The sequence below is a fragment of the Sarcophilus harrisii genome, chromosome 2 (assembly GCF_902635505.1).
Source record: "Sarcophilus harrisii chromosome 2, mSarHar1.11, whole genome shotgun sequence".
In the NCBI taxonomy this organism is placed as follows: Eukaryota; Metazoa; Chordata; class Mammalia; order Dasyuromorphia; family Dasyuridae; genus Sarcophilus; species Sarcophilus harrisii.
In genome coordinates this window covers 540184255-540202349 of record NC_045427.1, presented here as the reverse complement: position 1 = coordinate 540202349, position 18095 = coordinate 540184255, and the positions used below count along the sequence as shown (strand labels likewise).

The window sequence follows — 18095 nt, the reverse complement described above, 5'->3', positions numbered from 1 at the left end:
TCTGGTGTAGTAGTTGGGTATTTTTTTTTTTTTTTTGTTACAAGAAGAAGGGATGTAGATTTTAATTAGATATTTGATTCTTTAATGCTTAGGAGTTTTATATTATTTGGTCAAAAAGAGGCTGACTTGAATCTGTGTTTGATATTATTCATGGAAGTTTCAGTGTGTATAGGCTGGAAAAAACTTAATTCTCTTGTATGTGGTTGTAATCAAGCCACTGGAAAGATACTATATGATTGGTACCCCACTGGGCAAATAATTCTTAATGCCAAGTGGATGAGAGGAATTTTCTTTCTTCAGAGTCCTTGAGAAATATTCCTTGATGAGTAATGTAACCACTAAGGAAAACATGGAAATCCCTTTTTCTTTATTCACTACAGAGAGTGGGACTGCCCTAAAAACACTCCATTGTATTGATGAATAAAGTAAAGAGGTGAAAGTCATCTTTCATATTTAGATAATATGAGCATTTTTCCTGGGAATAGATTAAGAAATGATGGTTACGTTAAGTATTTTAGATCACAACTACCTTTCCCCCCTGCAGTTCTAATCCTTTCAACAAAGAAGAACTAACAGCTATTTTGAAATTTGGAGCAGAGGATCTCTTCAAAGAACTGGAAGGGGAGGAATCAGAACCTCAGGTGATTAAACATTGGGGAAAAAAATATTGTCATACATGTATGTATGTGTGTTACAAATGTACATATTTTTCCTCTTTTGGAAAGTTCTAAAAAAATTTTTTTCTGGAAGCACATTTTGGGTTTCATTTAAAAATTATTCCAGAATAAATATTATTTAAGGAAATTAACCAGTTTTGCTTTATTTTGTGCAAGTTTCTATAGAATTAAATGAGACAATTTTAGGAGGAGTGATGAAGATTGTCTTTTTGCCTACTGATTCTGGTGGCTTTAGAATTTTTTCCTTATCCTTTAGTCATTATACTGAGTTTTAACTTAATTATTGAGTTCCAAGTTCTCTTCATCAATTAAGATTAAATTTGAAAGTTATAGAGATGAAAAGAAATGGGGGAATTAGAGAACAAACTTTGTGGCAGTTGGTGTAGATGCATCAATACTTTTAATTTCACTTATTGAAAAGTGCTATTTTTTAATAATCTTAGTTTAAATTATATGTTTGTTCCTTTTAATTCGCTAGGAAATGGACATAGATGAAATTTTACGATTGGCTGAAACCAGAGAGAATGAAGTATCAACAAGTGCAACAGATGAGCTTCTATCACAATTCAAGGTATGGAACTAATATTTAGTTCTTTATAACAGAATGTCTTTAGTGGTGGAGTTTGGTTTAAGTGTGAACTCCAATTCTTGTTCTTCTTTGGTGTTCACAGCAGCAAGAGCTTTCCTAATATGAAAAATAAAGCCTTTTTGCAAATTTTATTAGCACTTTCATAATTTGTAAGTATCATACCTTACAATTTCTTGTGAACTTGGCTTTTTTATAGTATCCTACCTACTTTGGGGTGTCTTCTGTCCCAAACCTTCAGTTTTCCAATTTGAAAATTGTATTCCTGCAGTGTGATGCTACTTATTGTATCTTTAAGTGTCTTGTGATATAATTTTAAAAATCTGAGAACTTTTAAAGAATTTTTTCATGTAAGACATTATTATTGCTATTAAATAATATTATTTGCTATTATTAGTAGTAATGATACTGTTTATAGTATATTACTGCTTTTATTAATAGTAATAGGTAGCATGTATTTAGCCTTAAAGGGCTAAATTTGAAAAATGCTTTACAAATATTATTTTCTTTGAACCTGACAACAACCCTGTGAGGTAGTGTTGTTATCACAGTAACAGAGGAGAGAAGTAAGGTAAATGGTAGTTAAATGTCCAGTTTCTCACTACCTAGTTAAGTGTCTGATGCTGGATTTGGATTCACACCTTCCAGATTCTACATCTAGCATTTTATCCATTGTACCATCTAGATGACAAATTACTGCTTTGTACTTTTTTTTTCAACATGAGAATTTATAGTAGTTAACAAAATATTTTAATGTATTGCTATAATAAACATTCTGTAGCAAAGAAAGTCAATTCCTCAAAACTTAAGTCTACAGTTCTCTGATGTTGTTTGACCATTTTAATTAAAAGTTAAGATTAGCATTATGTTGGCTTAGATGATGCTCAGAAGCATTAAAAAGAAAAAAAAGTTTTAAAAAGTTTTATCCTAGTTTTCTTGAGGCATCCAGAAACTTGTTTCACATTATACCCTGAATTATGTTGTGTTTCCTTATAGGAAACTCATACATAGCAAAGCAATGGCCAGTGTTATAAATGTAGCTTAAATGTCTGGAGTGACATTTCACTGTAAATAAATTTGAGTTCTGATCTCACTAGAAACTTGATTTCTGCATCCTATTTACAGCCACTTTACCTCTTTTGGCCTTAGTTTCTGCATCTGTGAAGTTACAAGATTGGACCAAGTAATATCTCTTGTTCATTTCTTCTACCTTCTTAGTATCATCCTTCTGTCTTTTTTTCCTCAATCACTAAAGATCAAGTATTCTTATGACTTAGGAAGACTAATTCCTCTCTCTTTGCCCTTGATCCTACTTTCTCTTATCTTTCCAGTTCTTTTGTCAAACATTTGTCTTTTCCCTATATGTCTTTAGACTTTTCTTCCTTTAACTACAGTCATTCCCATATCTCCCTATCAAAAAAAAAAAGACCTGTTTTGTCTTCTGGCTTCAGCCACTTACCATTTCTTTTTTCTCATCATTCTTAAGCTTCTTGAAAAAATTGTCTATAACTATTGCCTCTACTTCCTTGTTAGATACAATGATTTCGGTTTCTTACTATTGGGCTTCCACTCCCAATTATTTTACCCAAACTGCTTTTTTTTTTTAAGGTTATCAGTGACCCACCATCAAAATCCAGTGGTCTTTCTTAAATCCTTCTATGCTTTAACCCTTTGACAGTTTGACATTTAGACTACATCTTCCCACTTTATACTAATCTGTCTTTAGTTTATACAATTAGGGTGCTTTGAATTGCTTTGTTCAGTCTCCTTCATTGACTCCCTAACCTGTCCTTGATCTCTTAATGTTTATGTTCTCTGTATATTCTCCTTTTGCAATCTTGTTGAGTTTCACAGATTCATTACTTTTATGTGGTTGGATTACTTAATTTGCCATTGCTATTTGAACTACTTTTTGAGAGCTCCAGAATTTATCAGAAGTGATATGGGAGCTGGATATCATCTTTATTCACATGTTTATAGTATACTGACCCTTCTTATTTAAAAAAAAAAAAATTCATTTATTTTATTTTTAATTTATGAAACAAGCATTTCCATAACATAAAATAAAAAAAAATTGCACATGAAACTATAGTTCAATTATGTACAAATTGCTATTCTTTTTAAATACAGAATGAAGTTATCATGTAACTTTCTTCTTTTTCTTTTTTCCCTTTTTTTTTCTTTCCTTCTCTCTCACCCTAAGGAATGGCTATTGTTAGACACAGAGGGGTGGGTGTGTGTGTGTGTGTGTGTGTAAAACTCTACACATACTTCTATGTATCATTTCTTATTCTCTCATATATATTTATAGGTCTACATATTTCACTCATTCTGCAAATATTTACTCATTTATTGAATAAAGCTTTTTTCACATTATTTTTAAAATCTTCCATAGTATTTTATTTTTTCAAATACATGTAAAGATAATTTTCAACATTCATTTTTGTAAGACTGTGTTCCAAATTTTTTTCCCTCTTCCCTTAACTTCCCACACTTGAAGACAGCAGGAAATTTAATATAGGTTAAATATGTGCAATTCTTTTAAACATATTTCCATATTTGTCATGTTGTACAAGAAAAATCAAACCAAAGGGGGAAAAACATGAGACGGAAGCAAGCAACCAACCAAACAAAAATAATAATAATGCTTCAATTCACATTCAATTTCCATAATTCTCTCTCTGGTTGTGGATGGCATTTTCTAACCCAAGTCTATTGGAATTACCTTGAATCACAGCAGTCTTGAGAGCCAAGTCTATCTTAGTTGATCATCACATAATCTTGTTACTGTGTACAGTGTTCTCTTGATTCTGTTCACTTCACTCAGTATCAGTTCATGTAAATCTTTCCAGGCCTTTCTGAAATCATCTTGTTCATCATTTCTTAAAGAACAATAATATCCCACTACATTCATAGGTTATAACTTTTTCAGACATTTTTTAACTGATGGTCTGCAAACATTTATTAAGGGCCTCAGTTAAGCAATAGTGGAAAGAAGATCAGGGTGACTTTAAAGACTGGGAAAACTTGGGTTAAAGAACTGTCTCTAACATAACAGGCTATCTTAGCCTGGGTAAGGTTATTTAACCTCTCGGTGCTCCAAGTTATATCCCTCAACGTTTCTAAGCTAAAATGTGACATGGCCTAGGCTGTTGGTAGGTATAGTCATTTTGCTGTTTGGAGTTTGGGTTGGAGAGAGAAACTAAGTAGGGAGATAGAAGGCCACTACAATAATTAACAGCAAATATATTAAGTACCTATTATTTGCCAGACAAAAAAATAAGCTCTGGGGATAAAAACAAAGGCAAAAAACTTCTTGCTGTCCCATAGCTCACAGTTTAGATTTGAAGAAATCCAGGAGATATAGATGGTACATAATATAAGTTAATACATGAATGTAATATAATAAAAGTTGAAGGTATGTAGATGAAGAGAACAGATGAAAGAAATATAGTGATATCCTCTAAGCAGAAATTATGAAGTTTGGAGGAAAGTCAGTAGTAGTATAGGAAAGATGATGAATTTTAATCTTTGACATTCTTCTATATATTATTCTCTGTCCTAAGAACAAATTTTTCAGTACATAAGAAAAAATATCAGATGGCAAAATATGAAATCACTTTCTTTTACTTACACACAAATACATGAATGATGTTGCTCTAGTTTATTATTCTTGAATATTCATTTCGTGAATATTCAGTATTTCCTTTTGTTAAGCTTAAAAAATTTCTTTTCCTAAAGTCAATTTTCTGAATTGATATGATATTCATTTATTCAGAAACAGAGAACAAATTGTTATGATTTGCTAGCAAGGCAGAATGTTTAAAGTTCAAAATGGGAAAATTTCACTTTAAATTAGCTAATATTTGATATTTTAATTAAAAGTCAATAGAGCATCCAATATGATGAACAACTATTGCTTTGAATTTTGTGCTCAAAGACTTGACAAATTCTTGTTGAATATCATTTTATCACATTTATAGAAATAATATCAGTTTATTGTGGAATAATAAAATGGAAACCAACATTTTATATCTTAACTGAAACTTGGGTAAATTTGCCAATTGATATCAGATATCTCTTTACTAAAAATACAAGTAATTCAACTATAAAATCTAAGACTTTTGTATTTATGTCTGTGTTTAGTTTTTTCAAAACTTTCAGTGTGGATAGTTTAGAGAAGGAAATGATACTGTATATATGTAAAAATAACATAAATGATCTCACCATATGATTTTTTTAAGTTAAAAATCTTTAACATTCTAGCATAAGTTTTATAACCTAAAAAACCCCACACATTTGGTGTGTGACCAAATGGAGGCAAAGAGGAGATGACACTTCATCCCTTATGACTAAGGAGGATCTAAGTAACTTTTATATTTGCTATCCTAGTCGGGGAAAACTTCCTGCTCATTGATTTAAAGGGAGACTGTCATTTCAGAACCGAACCGTTCATGCAAGGAACAAAACGATTTAAAATTTCAGCTTCCTGGTGTTCTGAGTCCGAGTATCTTATCATCTTGATAGTAATATAAAATCAGATTTAGAACATTGAATAAACTTAAATGCTGCCAGATTTTTATGATTGGAAGAGTCTATCATTTTGAAAGTGGCGAGTTTTTTCTTTTAAGGTGGCCAATTTTGCAACAATGGAAGATGAAGAAACTGAGTTGGAAGAAAGATCACATAAGGACTGGGATGAGATCATTCCAGAGGATCAGAGGAAGAAAGTAGAGGAAGAAGAAAGACAAAAAGAGTTAGAAGAAATTTATATGTTGCCCCGCATTCGAAGTTCCGCAAAAAAGGTACGTTGTGTTGGGGTACAAGAGAATCAGTTAGTCGGAAGAAACTATGGCTATATAAACTTGCATATTTGGATTGTATATTTCAAATTATAAGCAAAATCTTTGGATTTATATGTTATATGATGACGATGTTTTTAACTACATAATGTATTTTTTGGAGGCATTCAAGATTAAGTAACTTGTTTGGGGCCACACAGCTAGTAAATGTCAGAAGCAGTATTTGAATTCAGATCCTCCTAATTCTAGGGATGGTGTTGTATCCATTGTGCTACCTCACTGCTCCTATTTAAGGAGAGGGTTATAGGGAAGAGGTGATATTATTGGTGAATAATAGGACAGACAATTAAATATCACAAATAGAATTTGATAGTGATGTTGTAGCTCTTCTTTGGCAATAACATCATGATTTTGTTTATTCATCTTGTCCCTTTAAATATTGTCTTCCATTTCCATAAAACCACCATGTAAACATTCAGACTAGTGCAGAGATGAGAACCTTTCCTCCCCTCTCCTCCCTATCAAAGGCCATTCATCTGTAGAGAAAAAATATAATCATCAAAAGCTGCATAAATAGGAAAAAAAAATTCTTCAACAAGAGAAAAAAATAATCCTTTATATAATTTAATATATAAAGCACTTTACAATGTTTTTTCTTTTGATTCTCATAACAAACCTGTGAGGTAGGTTACTGTTATTATCTCCACTTTACAGATAAGGAAACTCAGTCTGAAAAAGATTATATCACTTATGCTAGTTAGCAACTGGTACCTAAGGCAGGATTTGAACTCAGTTCCTCCTAGTTCTAAGGACAACATTCTATCTACTGTCACCTGTCTGAAAATCAAAATTATTTCATATATATATTAGTTCATAATGACAACATAGCTTCAATGAATAAATAAAGCAGATTAAAAACTTTTTTTTCCAAATCCAGTTTACATTTATTAGGTAGGTGCCTGTTATGTGCTAAAATATTTATATAAAGAAAAGCAAAAGATAGTTCCTGCTTTCAAGAAACTCAGATTGTAATGAGGAAAAATTGCAAAGAGTTACACAAACAAGATATATTCAGGACAAATAGAGATAATCAACAGATGGTATGCACTAATATTATGGGAGAATCAGGAAAGACTTCTTGAAGAAGGTAGCTTTAGATGAGATGAGGGAAGCCATGAGACAGAGACGAGAACTGAGAGAATTCCCTATTTGCTCACAGCCAATGAAAATGCATGGAACTAAGAAATGAAGTGTCATATTTCAAGAAATAGCAAGGAGGCCAAAATGAGTAGATCAGATTGTATATGTGGTAGTAAGGTGCATAAAAGCTAGAAAGATAGGGTGGGACTGGTTATGAATAGCTTTGAATATCTAATAGAATTTTATACTTGATTTTGGAGGTGATAGGTAGTTATTGGAATTTATTGAATAGAGAGGTAACATGGTTAGACCTGTGCTTTCGAAAGATCATTTTGATAGCTGAGTGAAGGAAGAATGGACTATATATTGGAAAAAGACTTGAGGCTTGGGCCAACTAGAAAGCTGTTGCAGTAGTCCAAGTATGAGGTGATGACGACCAACGCTAGGGTGTTGGCAGTGTCAAGAGAGGAAGATATATGAGAAAAGAGCCATAAAGACAACATTGACAGAAGACTTGGCCTTAGATTGATGTGGAGAGATGAGAAAAGATGAGGAGTCAAAGGTAGGAGTTTGCATGATGGGAATATGAAAGAAAGGATTAGGGGGAATTATTAGGAATGGAGGAAAAAAGATCAGTTTAGTATTAGACATGTTGAGTTTAAGATGTGTTTGAGATAATATCGTCAGCATTTGGATATGGGAGTCTGAAACATGATAGAGGTGAGGGCTAGATAAGATCTGAGAATTATTCACAACAGCAACAATAGTTAACATATCATGCTTACTGTGTGCCAGACACAATACTAAGTGTTTCACAATTATTATCGTACTTGATACTCACAACAAGCCTAATTTTATCTCCATTTTATAGTTGAGGAAACTAAGGCAAACAGAGGTTAAATGAGTTGCCATTGAGTAAATGTCTGACGCCAGATTTGAACTCTACTCATCCTGACACTAGGCCTAGTGCTCTGTCTACTATGTCACCTACTTGCCATAGAGGCGATAATTGAAATTATAGGAACTGGTGATGTTTCTAAGTAAAATGGTAATGGTATATAAGGAGAAGAAAAGAGAAAGTACAGTAGAGTTCTATAGAACACCCAGGATTAGTGGAGATCCAGGAAAGGCACCTGAGAGGAATTATTCAAAGAATTAGGAAGAGACCTAGTTAGATTAATGTTCTGAAAACCTAGAAGTAAGAGAATATCAAGAAGAGAGAATTATAGACAATCTCAAAGGTTGCAAAAAGATCTAGAAAATTGAATGTTGTGGAGCAGTGAGGTGGTGCAGTGGGTGGAACAGCAAGGTGGCACAGTGGTTAGAGTACCAGCCCCAAAGTCAGGAGGACCCAGTTCAAATCTGGTCTCAGACACTTAACACTTCCTAGCTGTGTGACCCTGGACAAGTCACTTAACCCCGATTGCCTCAGCAAAAAAAATAAAAATAAAAAAAATTGAATGTTGAGAAAAAAAGGTCTTTAGATTTATTGATTAGGAGATCATTGATAATATTTTGGGGGGAGGGGGAAGGCATAATTTCAGTTGAATGATGAGTTAAGAAGCTAGAATGTAAAGTTAAAAGAAAAAGAAGTGGAGACACTGATTGTTGACAGCTTTTTTAAGGAGGTTAGCCACATTAGGGAAAAGATAAGGGATGATTAGTAGTGGTTTTGGATTTATCAAGGGAGAATGGAGGAGACTTAGGCATGTTTGTAGTCAAAGAGAAGCAGCCAGTTGACAAATAAACATCAAAGAGAAATGAGAGACTAGGAATAATAAAAGGAGCAATCTGTTGTTCCAGATAGTATGGAATGCATGAAGTGAGATTTTCAAATTCCTACTTTGAGATAATAATGAAATAAATGCTGATAAAAGATGTAATGCTAAAGACAAATAGAGGCCTTATAGGATTTTGCATATAATTAAACATTTAAAGCTACTTATTTGAAAGAAATCTCTTATTCTTTCAAATGTAGTTTGCTTATTCCTGTGATAATAAACCTATAAAGGAAGTGTAAAGTACTTCGGAGATTTAACTTTAAATTAAAATGGTGGAAAAACATTGTAGAATTAGTTGTCACTTTGGATGGTTGTTTTCTAACATAGTTTTGTGAAATCAGATATAGTAATCACCATGGCTCCTGGAATCACTGAACCACAAATCTAAACAAGAAGCTTGTCTAAAACATTCCCAAACAATGGTTACTTAGCCTTTAGTTGAAGTCTTTCAGTCTGTCAACTACTGAGGCAGTATGTTATGCTTTTGAATAGCTCTAATTGTTAGGAAGTTTTTCTTTATATTGACTCAAAATGGCTTTCCTTGCCACTTGCAGACAGTTAGAACAATTTCTAAAGAAAGAGTTGTATTCTTATTGAATTTATCAAACAGATATTAAAAATAGTTAGATAAAAGGGACACAATATTACTTTAACCAGAAATAAAAAGTTACAAATATAAACTGTTAATATCATTTAAATATTTTACATGTATATAGACAAAGTTTTAAAAATACTTTAATATATATTCTGACTTGATGTGTACAATACCCTTGTGAGGTTGCAAGGTAGGTATTGTTATAGCTCCATTATATGGATGAGAAGATTGATGCTAACAGAAGAAAAATAATATGCGGGAGTTCACATAGCTTCTTAGTGGCAAAAATAAAGCTCAAATTCAGTTTTTAAGCCATAGCTGAAAAATAGACTTTGGTATTCATTACACTGTCAAACCTGCTTCTGACTTTTTCAGGCTCAGGCTAATGACAGTGACTCGGATGTTGAGTCTAAAAGAAGGGCCCAGAGATCTTCTGGTTCAGAAAGTGAGACAGATGATACTGATGATGACAAGAGGCCAAAACGCAGAGGACGTCCTCGAAGTGTCAGAAAAGACCTTGTAGAGGGATTTACAGATGCTGAGATTCGAAGGTTTGTAGAGGCTTCAAGTCATACTTGTTTCAAATCATGTGCTACTATGAATAAACCTATAGCATATGAATACAGTTAGTTTGCAAACACTAATTTGCCTTGAATGACTAAAACCATGGCTGCTGAGGTAGATTTTAATACTTCGAAAGAGTGGAAAAGAGTTGCTCCTTTAATGCCTAGTCTTCTGATAAGTCTGCATCTTATTGAGCTTTTCTTCCGACTTGTTCTTTGGTTACGTCTAACATTATTTGACAAAAGCAAAAAACAAACAAACAAACAAACAAAAAGTGAGTGAACTGGCCATCTCCACCATTAAAATAATTCGTATTATGCATGGAGAAATCTTTCATGTGCTCTAGAGGTTATAATGAAGGTAGTATTTGTTTTGATAACTTCCTATCCTTATATCTCCTCCTCTCCAATATTCCTCTTAAACTTATTCTTCTCCTCATAACTTCTAATCATTCCACCCTTTTCTCCTTTTTGAAGTTCATCTCCTTTGCTGTGGCCTCATTGTTCTCCCTTTGAAATTTGACCCTTTAGTTACCAAGTTTAACTTGACACTGTTCTCTGACACTCCTTATCCCTATGTTCTATTGCCACTTATTACACCTTGCCAATTTCTACTCCTAGGCCAGCCCCACCATACTACTCAGAAAACTTGAATCTTTTTATTCTCTGGTTCTTTTTCCGTCTTCAAACATACATAGGTTTCTACCACTCTTAAAAAAGTCAAGTAAAACCTGACCCTGCTTTCCTTTACAAGCACACTTAAAATAATAAAACAACAGTGAATCCCGTTTTCCCCCTCCTCCGCTCATATACACAGGAAAAAACCAAACTAGAGTAATTTATATTCATTGACTCCAATTCCTCACCTTCTACTTATTTTTTACTCACTAGCAATATGCTATGCTTCTGATCCCATCCTTTGACTAAAATTTCTTTTTCTAGGTTTATCAATGACTTTTTAATTGATGAATCCGATGGCCTTTTCTCAGTCTTCATCCTGAGTTACTTTTCTATCACTTTTGACACTATTGATAATCTTCTAAATAACCCCTCCTCTCTTGGCGTTCATTATACTGCTTGTTTCTATTTCTCATCCTTCTTATCTGACTGTCCCTTATCCGTGTCCTTTGCTGAATAATTATACATGTCTCATCCTCAAGTATGATTATATCCTATGGCTCTCTTCTAGGTCATTTTCTCTTCTTTCCTTAGACTTTCTCTATTAGTTAACTCCTGTCAGTTTAGTTTTCTGTGCAGATGACTATTGTATTAGTCCTTATTTATCTACTGAGCTCCATTCTCAAATGACTAACTGCCTCCTAGATATTTCTACATTGGTGTTCCCTAGGAATTTGAAACTCAGAATGTCCCTTTTCCTCTTTGCCTCCTACTTACTCCTCTTCACTTGCCCACTTCCAGTTTTTTGATTCCAAAGAAATCCTAGTCTTTTCACTTTCCTAAGCTCAGACACCCTCTTTACTCAACTACTCTGAATTTTTCTTGGCTTTATGTGTATGCTTCACTTACACCTCTTCAAAGAACTTAGTCTTTGATTCTACTTTTGTTCTTGTATCTCCACTTCCACTATAGGGCTTTATAAAAACTTAACTAACTTATGCACTGTTGAATTGACACTATTGTTAAACCGCTTTCTTACAATCTTTCTTTTTCAAAGTGCTGTCAATTTGGTGTTTGTTATCTTAATGGTACCAAGTCATCTCCCTCCCACCCAGCTCCATATTTTTTGTCTGCACAGACTGAAGGGAATAGAAGCTAGGATAATTGGTATAGTTGTATTCACAACAGTTCCATAATTCATAAAATGGAATTTATATGAAAGACTGTAGGTATATTTTCATAGTATTCCATGTAGCTCAAAGTGAAGTGAGGGTACACTTGAAATTGTATATTTTAAAATTGTTTTGTCATTTTAATGTACTACTTCTTTATTCATCTCTACTGTCTTTCTTCTTAGGTTCATCAAAGCATATAAGAAATTTGGACTTCCTCTTGAACGGTATGTTTAATTACTAAATTGTCCACCATATACTTTATAATTTAGCTAATGTTATGTAGGTTTTATTTACTGAATTAAAATACTCTGATATTTTCTATGCACAAGTGATGGAATCACTTTCCTCCTTCCCTCCCTTCTTTGCCTTTCCTTTCCCTTTTTCTTTCCCTTTTCCTTTCTTTCTTCCTCCCTCCCTTATGTGCAAAGTTTTCAACACTTTTTTTTTTGAGATTTGAGTAACAGATTTTTTTCTCCCTCTTCCCAATTCTCTCCCCCTCCCCCAAGATGGTAAGCAATCTTATATAGGTTGTACATGGGCAATCATATAAACATTTCCACATTAGTCATATTGTGAAAGAAGAAACAAAACAAAAGGAAAAAGCCATAAAATCACTGCCCCCCCCCAAAAAAAAAAAAAAAAAAGAAAATAAAATAGTATACTTCAGTCTGCATTCAGATTCCATAATTCTTTCTCTGGATATGGATAGCTTTTTTTTTTTTTTTCTTCCATCATGAGACTTTTGGAATTGTCTTAGGTCATTATATTGCTGAGAAGAGCCAAGTCAGTCATAGTTGATAATTGTACAATGTTGATATTAGTATGTACAATATTTCCCTAGTTCTGCTCACTTTATTCAACATCAGTTCATGTTAATGTCTTTCCATGTTTTACTGCCTGCTCATCATTTCTTATGGCACAATTGTATTCCATCACATTCATATACCACAATTTGTTCAGACATTCCCCAGTTGATGGGCATTCCCTCAATTTTCAGTTCTTTGCCACCACAAAAAGGGCTGCTATAAATATTTTTCTACTTATAGGTCCTTTTCTCTTTTTTATGATCTCTTGGGGATACTGATCCTAGTAATAGTATTGCTGGATTAAAAGATATGCACAGTTTTAGTGCCCTTTTGACATAGTTCCAAATTGCTCCCTAGAATGCTTGTCAGTTTACAACTCTATCACACCTAATCACTTATCTTTCTTTAGATAATACTGGATACAATTTTCATTAGATTTGGTACAGTTTCAAAATGAAAAACTATAGATTTATTATTAGAATCCATGATACCTTTTGAGAAGTCCAGTATTGAGTTCAAGTAGTCTAGTTTTCTGCTTTTATTTGCAGACTTAAAAAAAAAATACCATAAAGTATATAACAAATCTGTGTGGGGTGGACTCCCTTTGGAAGCTTATGAGACGACATGGACACAAGACGGTCTGGCTATGAACAACATCATAGAAAAAACTTTCAGATTTGTGGGATCAAAGATTTATTGAATATTTGAGTCATATTACTGATCTAAGGGAAATTATCATGATTCTTATTACTGCTGATAAATATCTGCTGTAGTAGAAAATGAAAATTTAGAACTCATGTACCTTCTCTTTTGGAGAGGAGATATTGTCCCTTTAGAAATAAATATCATTAGCTGTTACAGAGAGGTATACTGAACAACATACTACATATTGCATTAAATAATATAATATAAGCACACAGTTCTAGATATAGGAGTAGAGCCAACAATCTTAACCCCTTGGCCACTATGTGTATAGATAAGACAGCAGACTTGCAGAGAATATGTCTTAGAGAGAAGTCTGCATGATAGTTGTAGAGCTGTGCTTTTGAAGTTCATAAAGTCGGGAACAGGAATGGAAGGGAAATAAAAGTAGGCTGGCTTGTGCCCTTCTACCAAACTGAAGGTTCCAAGAGAAACTTACCAATGGGATTTTCATATTGAAATATCTGCTAAGTTATGTCAGCCAAAATCAATTTACGGTGTGGAAAATACTAGGTTGAAGTCAGTTTTTAGGCACTTGTTACATTCATATAATTTTTTTTTCTTTTTAGAGATAAAATACATAATAGAAATAACTTAGTCCTTAGTTTCTAGAATATTGTAAAATATGCAAGTTAGGACGAAAAAGTAATGATTAGTGAAGAAAGAACATTCTAGTAAGGTTAAATTTAAGAAATATATATTTATGTTTTTAAGGTAAATTTCACAAGTAGAGGAAAAGCAAAACAAGACTAGACAAACGTATTTTAAGAGAGACTCTGTTGATTTGAAGGTAAATTTAATCCAGTCTTATCTAAAGTAAGATAACTGATTGGGATATTAATGCATTGAGTAGAATTGTGAACTGGAGCAACCATTCTAGGGAGTGATTTGGAACTATGTAGGCTAGAGTATATGAATCAACTCTGACATGAAAACCAAAGAAGTGAATCCATATGTATTCTACATTCATTAATGAAGTCTAGTATACAGAATGAAGGCAGTTATAGTTTTACAGGGTGGAATGGAATACATCAGGAGATAATGTTTCTGTATTAGTGAAAATTTTAAGGAAGAATTAGAAAACCACCTATCAGTGATGAAATGGAGGAGTGGTTTGGTTTTGTATGCAGGATTAGATTACTTCTGATGTTCTTTTTAACATATATAACATCTATAGTTTAAAGAGTTCATAATGAATTTCATTAATGTGAGTACTCCTTTAGGAATTGTATAGGGTACTTCACAGTACAGAATACTAGTTCATGCAGTATATAATGATGGGACCAATTATCATACAATTTATGTAATTTAAAAGTATGTGAAAAACACTCAAACTGCTGTTCTGTATTTGAAAAATAGAAAGTAAAATTTTCACATATTTCATTCATGCTAAGAGTGAAGAAAAAAGAGCAGAAGAAAATTCTCTTATAAGAGCAAGCAAGGGATCTCTGATGTCCAATATTTGAAAAGTGTGAAGAGTATCTGAAATGTCCTAAATTTCTCATTCCACAGTCTAGAGTGCATTGCTCGGGATGCTGAGTTGGTAGATAAGTCTGTAGCAGATCTGAAGCGATTGGGTGAATTGATTCATAACAGCTGTGTATCAGCAATGCAAGAATATGAGGAACAGCTGAAAGAAAATGCCAGTGAAGGTAAGTCCAGAAGGTCATTGTACTGAACATGTAGCCTCAAGTTTCCCCAAGAGCTGCAGTTGTTTCCTAAATTCTTTATTTGCTGCAGCTGTTTTGACATTGCTTTTGTGCCATTTCCAGGGATTTTAAAATAATGGTATTCTTAGAGAACATCATATTGTTTGATATGCAGAAATTCAGTGGATATAGCATGCTAAATTCAATTTATTTCAATAAACATTTAGTAAATCATTATATATATATGTATGTAAGGTACTAGTGAAAAGAAAGACAAAAATGAAAATAGTACCTTCCCTGTAAGAGCCTACATTTTATTAGTTGTAAGATATTTATCCCACCTCTTTGAGTCCCCATTGTCCCTTTGGGTAGATGAATGACAAAAATCTTGTGTGTCAGAAGCCAGATAATCAGAGACATTGATATGTATTGTTACAATCACTAATCATGAAAGCAGAGGTTGAACTACAGAGGAAATGAGATGCTCAACTCCTTGAAAAAAAGAACATGAATGAACTAGAGACTAGGAAGTTTAGTAAGCAAAATGGTGTTGGAATCTTATTTTTGTTGTGCTGCACAGTTTTCAGAGTAAGTTGAATGAAACTAGGAAGTGCTGATTTGACAGTTATTGCAACTCATTCCTATGTTAGCGCCAGATGAATGGCACCTTATAAACCAAGTAAAGAGCAGTAGTAATCCTACATTGACATAAAGCTTGAATTATTATCCTTATAAATTAAAAAAGTTGGTCAGTTTGTGTGGTTGTATTGCAATTTAATTTTATGGAGTATTGCTTGAAGTGTATCATTGGTTAAGTTTGAAATATTTTTATTTCAGTAAGATTTTTGTTACAATAGGGTTTGACCTGTTGTAGATGCTGTTTCTCTGGGGGACTTTATAGCTTTTGCCATTGACAAGGTCTTTTCTTATTTTTGTGACTCACTTCATGATTCTCAGAAATACCTGTGTAGTAGCAGTGGAAATGACCTTAAAAGTGAGTTCAGTTCCATAATCCAATAGCTCTTTGCAGTTTTTCTTATGGTTTCTCCTGTGACATTTCACTTTTGCCTGTCCCTCTTTTTTCCAATACATGATTGCCCTGATTTACTTTTTTGTAGTGAAGATAGTTTTATTTTGTCTATAGATCAGGTAGGAATCATTGAGTTTAATGGAAATAGAAATTTGCTGTCATGATCAGTTGATTTCTTCATAGAAGAGCAACAAAATACTTTTCTGTTGCTACAATAAACCCAATGCCATTTCGTTATCTTAGGAGAAAAGACCCATTGCCTAATTCATGAACTATATTATTTCACATAAAAAGTAAAATGATATCAAGAATTTAATTTAATTTAATAGCACCATTTCGTTAGTAAGCTTTGGTTTTTATTTTTCTATCCTACTGGATTTTTTTTCTCTTTAAGCAAGAATTAACCTTTTTATCTATCCCTTAGCTACCTATAAGATGTTAAGTTTCAGACTAACCATTCTTATAGTAGAAATCATTTGAAGGTTAGCTGTACTTGTAAAGTACTTGGAACTTCTTTGAACTTCCTATAAGGTAACATTTTTATTATTACAAATATTAAAAAAAAAAAAACAAAAACATTCCTAAATTTTTTTTTTTTAAATCTTTTTAAAAATTCTAAACTTAAAATGTCCACTTCCGTGTATGCAGTAGAACATGAAAATGTAAAGCTCTATTTTATACTGCTTGCTTTTTAAAAAAATTATGTAATCAATTCTACCTGTTAATTTTTAAAATTGTCCTACTTAGTAGTACTTCTGAACTTTTCTTTGTTTCTTGTATGCATTTAAAAAAAAAGTATTTCAATCCCCCCTCCGCTATTTGACACTACTATTGCTCTTATCACCCCTAATAAAAACAGAAGAAAAGAAAACTTGCAGCAAATAAGCATAATTGGACTTCTGGCTAAGATGGGCTACCTGAAAGGGTGGCAGATTGCCCAGCTCCCACATACCTACTCCAGCAAAATCCTGAAGGTACTAATAATGATTATTAAATCCGATGTGATACTATAGTAAGTGAATTATTTCGACATCAGAATTTCACAAAAAGTCAGCCAGAAGCCGAAGGGTTATAAAAAGAGGGCTACTAGTAAAGCCAATACTAGCTCAGGATATCCTGAGTGTAATTAGAGACTTGGTAGAGACACATTGTCTATAAGATTCTGTCTAGAGAAAACAAGATCAGAAGACTCCCCTGAAAAAACCCAGGGTTGGGACCTTGGGAATCATGAACAGAACTTACACAGTGAATAACAACTAACAAAGTGTGGCAGTGCTTGGACATTCACATTTCCTGGCCAGGCAGATCTAAGGTCCCTAACATTCTAGCCTGAGGCACCAGAAAAGGTTCTGAAGATAGAGTATTTGGAAAAATCAAAGATAGAGGAAGGAGGCCAACTCTTAGAGGTAGATATCAGTAAGAGAACCAAAAAGACTTAGGTCAAGAGTAACAGAGCTTACTATCCTACCCAAAATCCCATTGGAGGTAATAGGGAAGAGATGGGGCCTAGACCTATCACAAAGTTTTAATTCAGGAAGTAAGGCTGGAGAGAAGAAATACTTACCAAGATCAATATTAATGTAATCTCAAAAAAGGAGTTGAGTAACAACTAAGGATTGTTTAAAGAGATTGGTATTTGGGAGAAAATTTTGCAAAAGGACTACATGAATACGTACTTGTTACTAAATTTTGTATTTGTTCTTCCTCAGGAAGAATGAAGCAAGAGACAGGAAATAATACTTTTGAGGAAAAAAATTAGAAGGGGTATATGTATCTTAGCACAGGAAGTAGTAAACCATCTCCAAATAATTAACTCCCTGAAAACCAGAGTAGACCCAAACAAATCAATGACTCTACTAAACAGTAAGAACTATCAGGAAAAAAATTGAAAAAATATTTTTTTGGGGGGGAAAGAAGGAAGAAAATGTAAGATATAATTAAAAAAAAATAAAACAATGACTTGGAAAATAG

The 18095-nt window shown here is 33.2% G+C and overlaps 1 protein-coding gene across 8 annotated transcripts in view; it reads left to right on the top strand.

The window, feature by feature from the left end:
- CHD2 (chromodomain helicase DNA binding protein 2) overlaps positions 1-18095 on the top strand; it is a 187260-nt gene that overhangs the window by 136124 nt on the left and 33041 nt on the right. For all 8 annotated transcript variants that reach the window (XR_004232431.1, XM_031955540.1, XM_031955533.1 and 5 more), the window contains 6 exons: positions 545-641; positions 1156-1248; positions 5895-6068; positions 9957-10132; positions 12120-12161; positions 14958-15097. Coding sequence is in view for 7 of the 8 variants with exons in the window: in XM_031955540.1 (XP_031811400.1) it covers positions 545-641; positions 1156-1248; positions 5895-6068; positions 9957-10132; positions 12120-12161; positions 14958-15097 (722 nt within the window). In the remaining variant the exon portion in view is untranslated. The remainder of the gene's footprint in view (positions 1-544; positions 642-1155; positions 1249-5894; positions 6069-9956; positions 10133-12119; positions 12162-14957; positions 15098-18095) is intronic.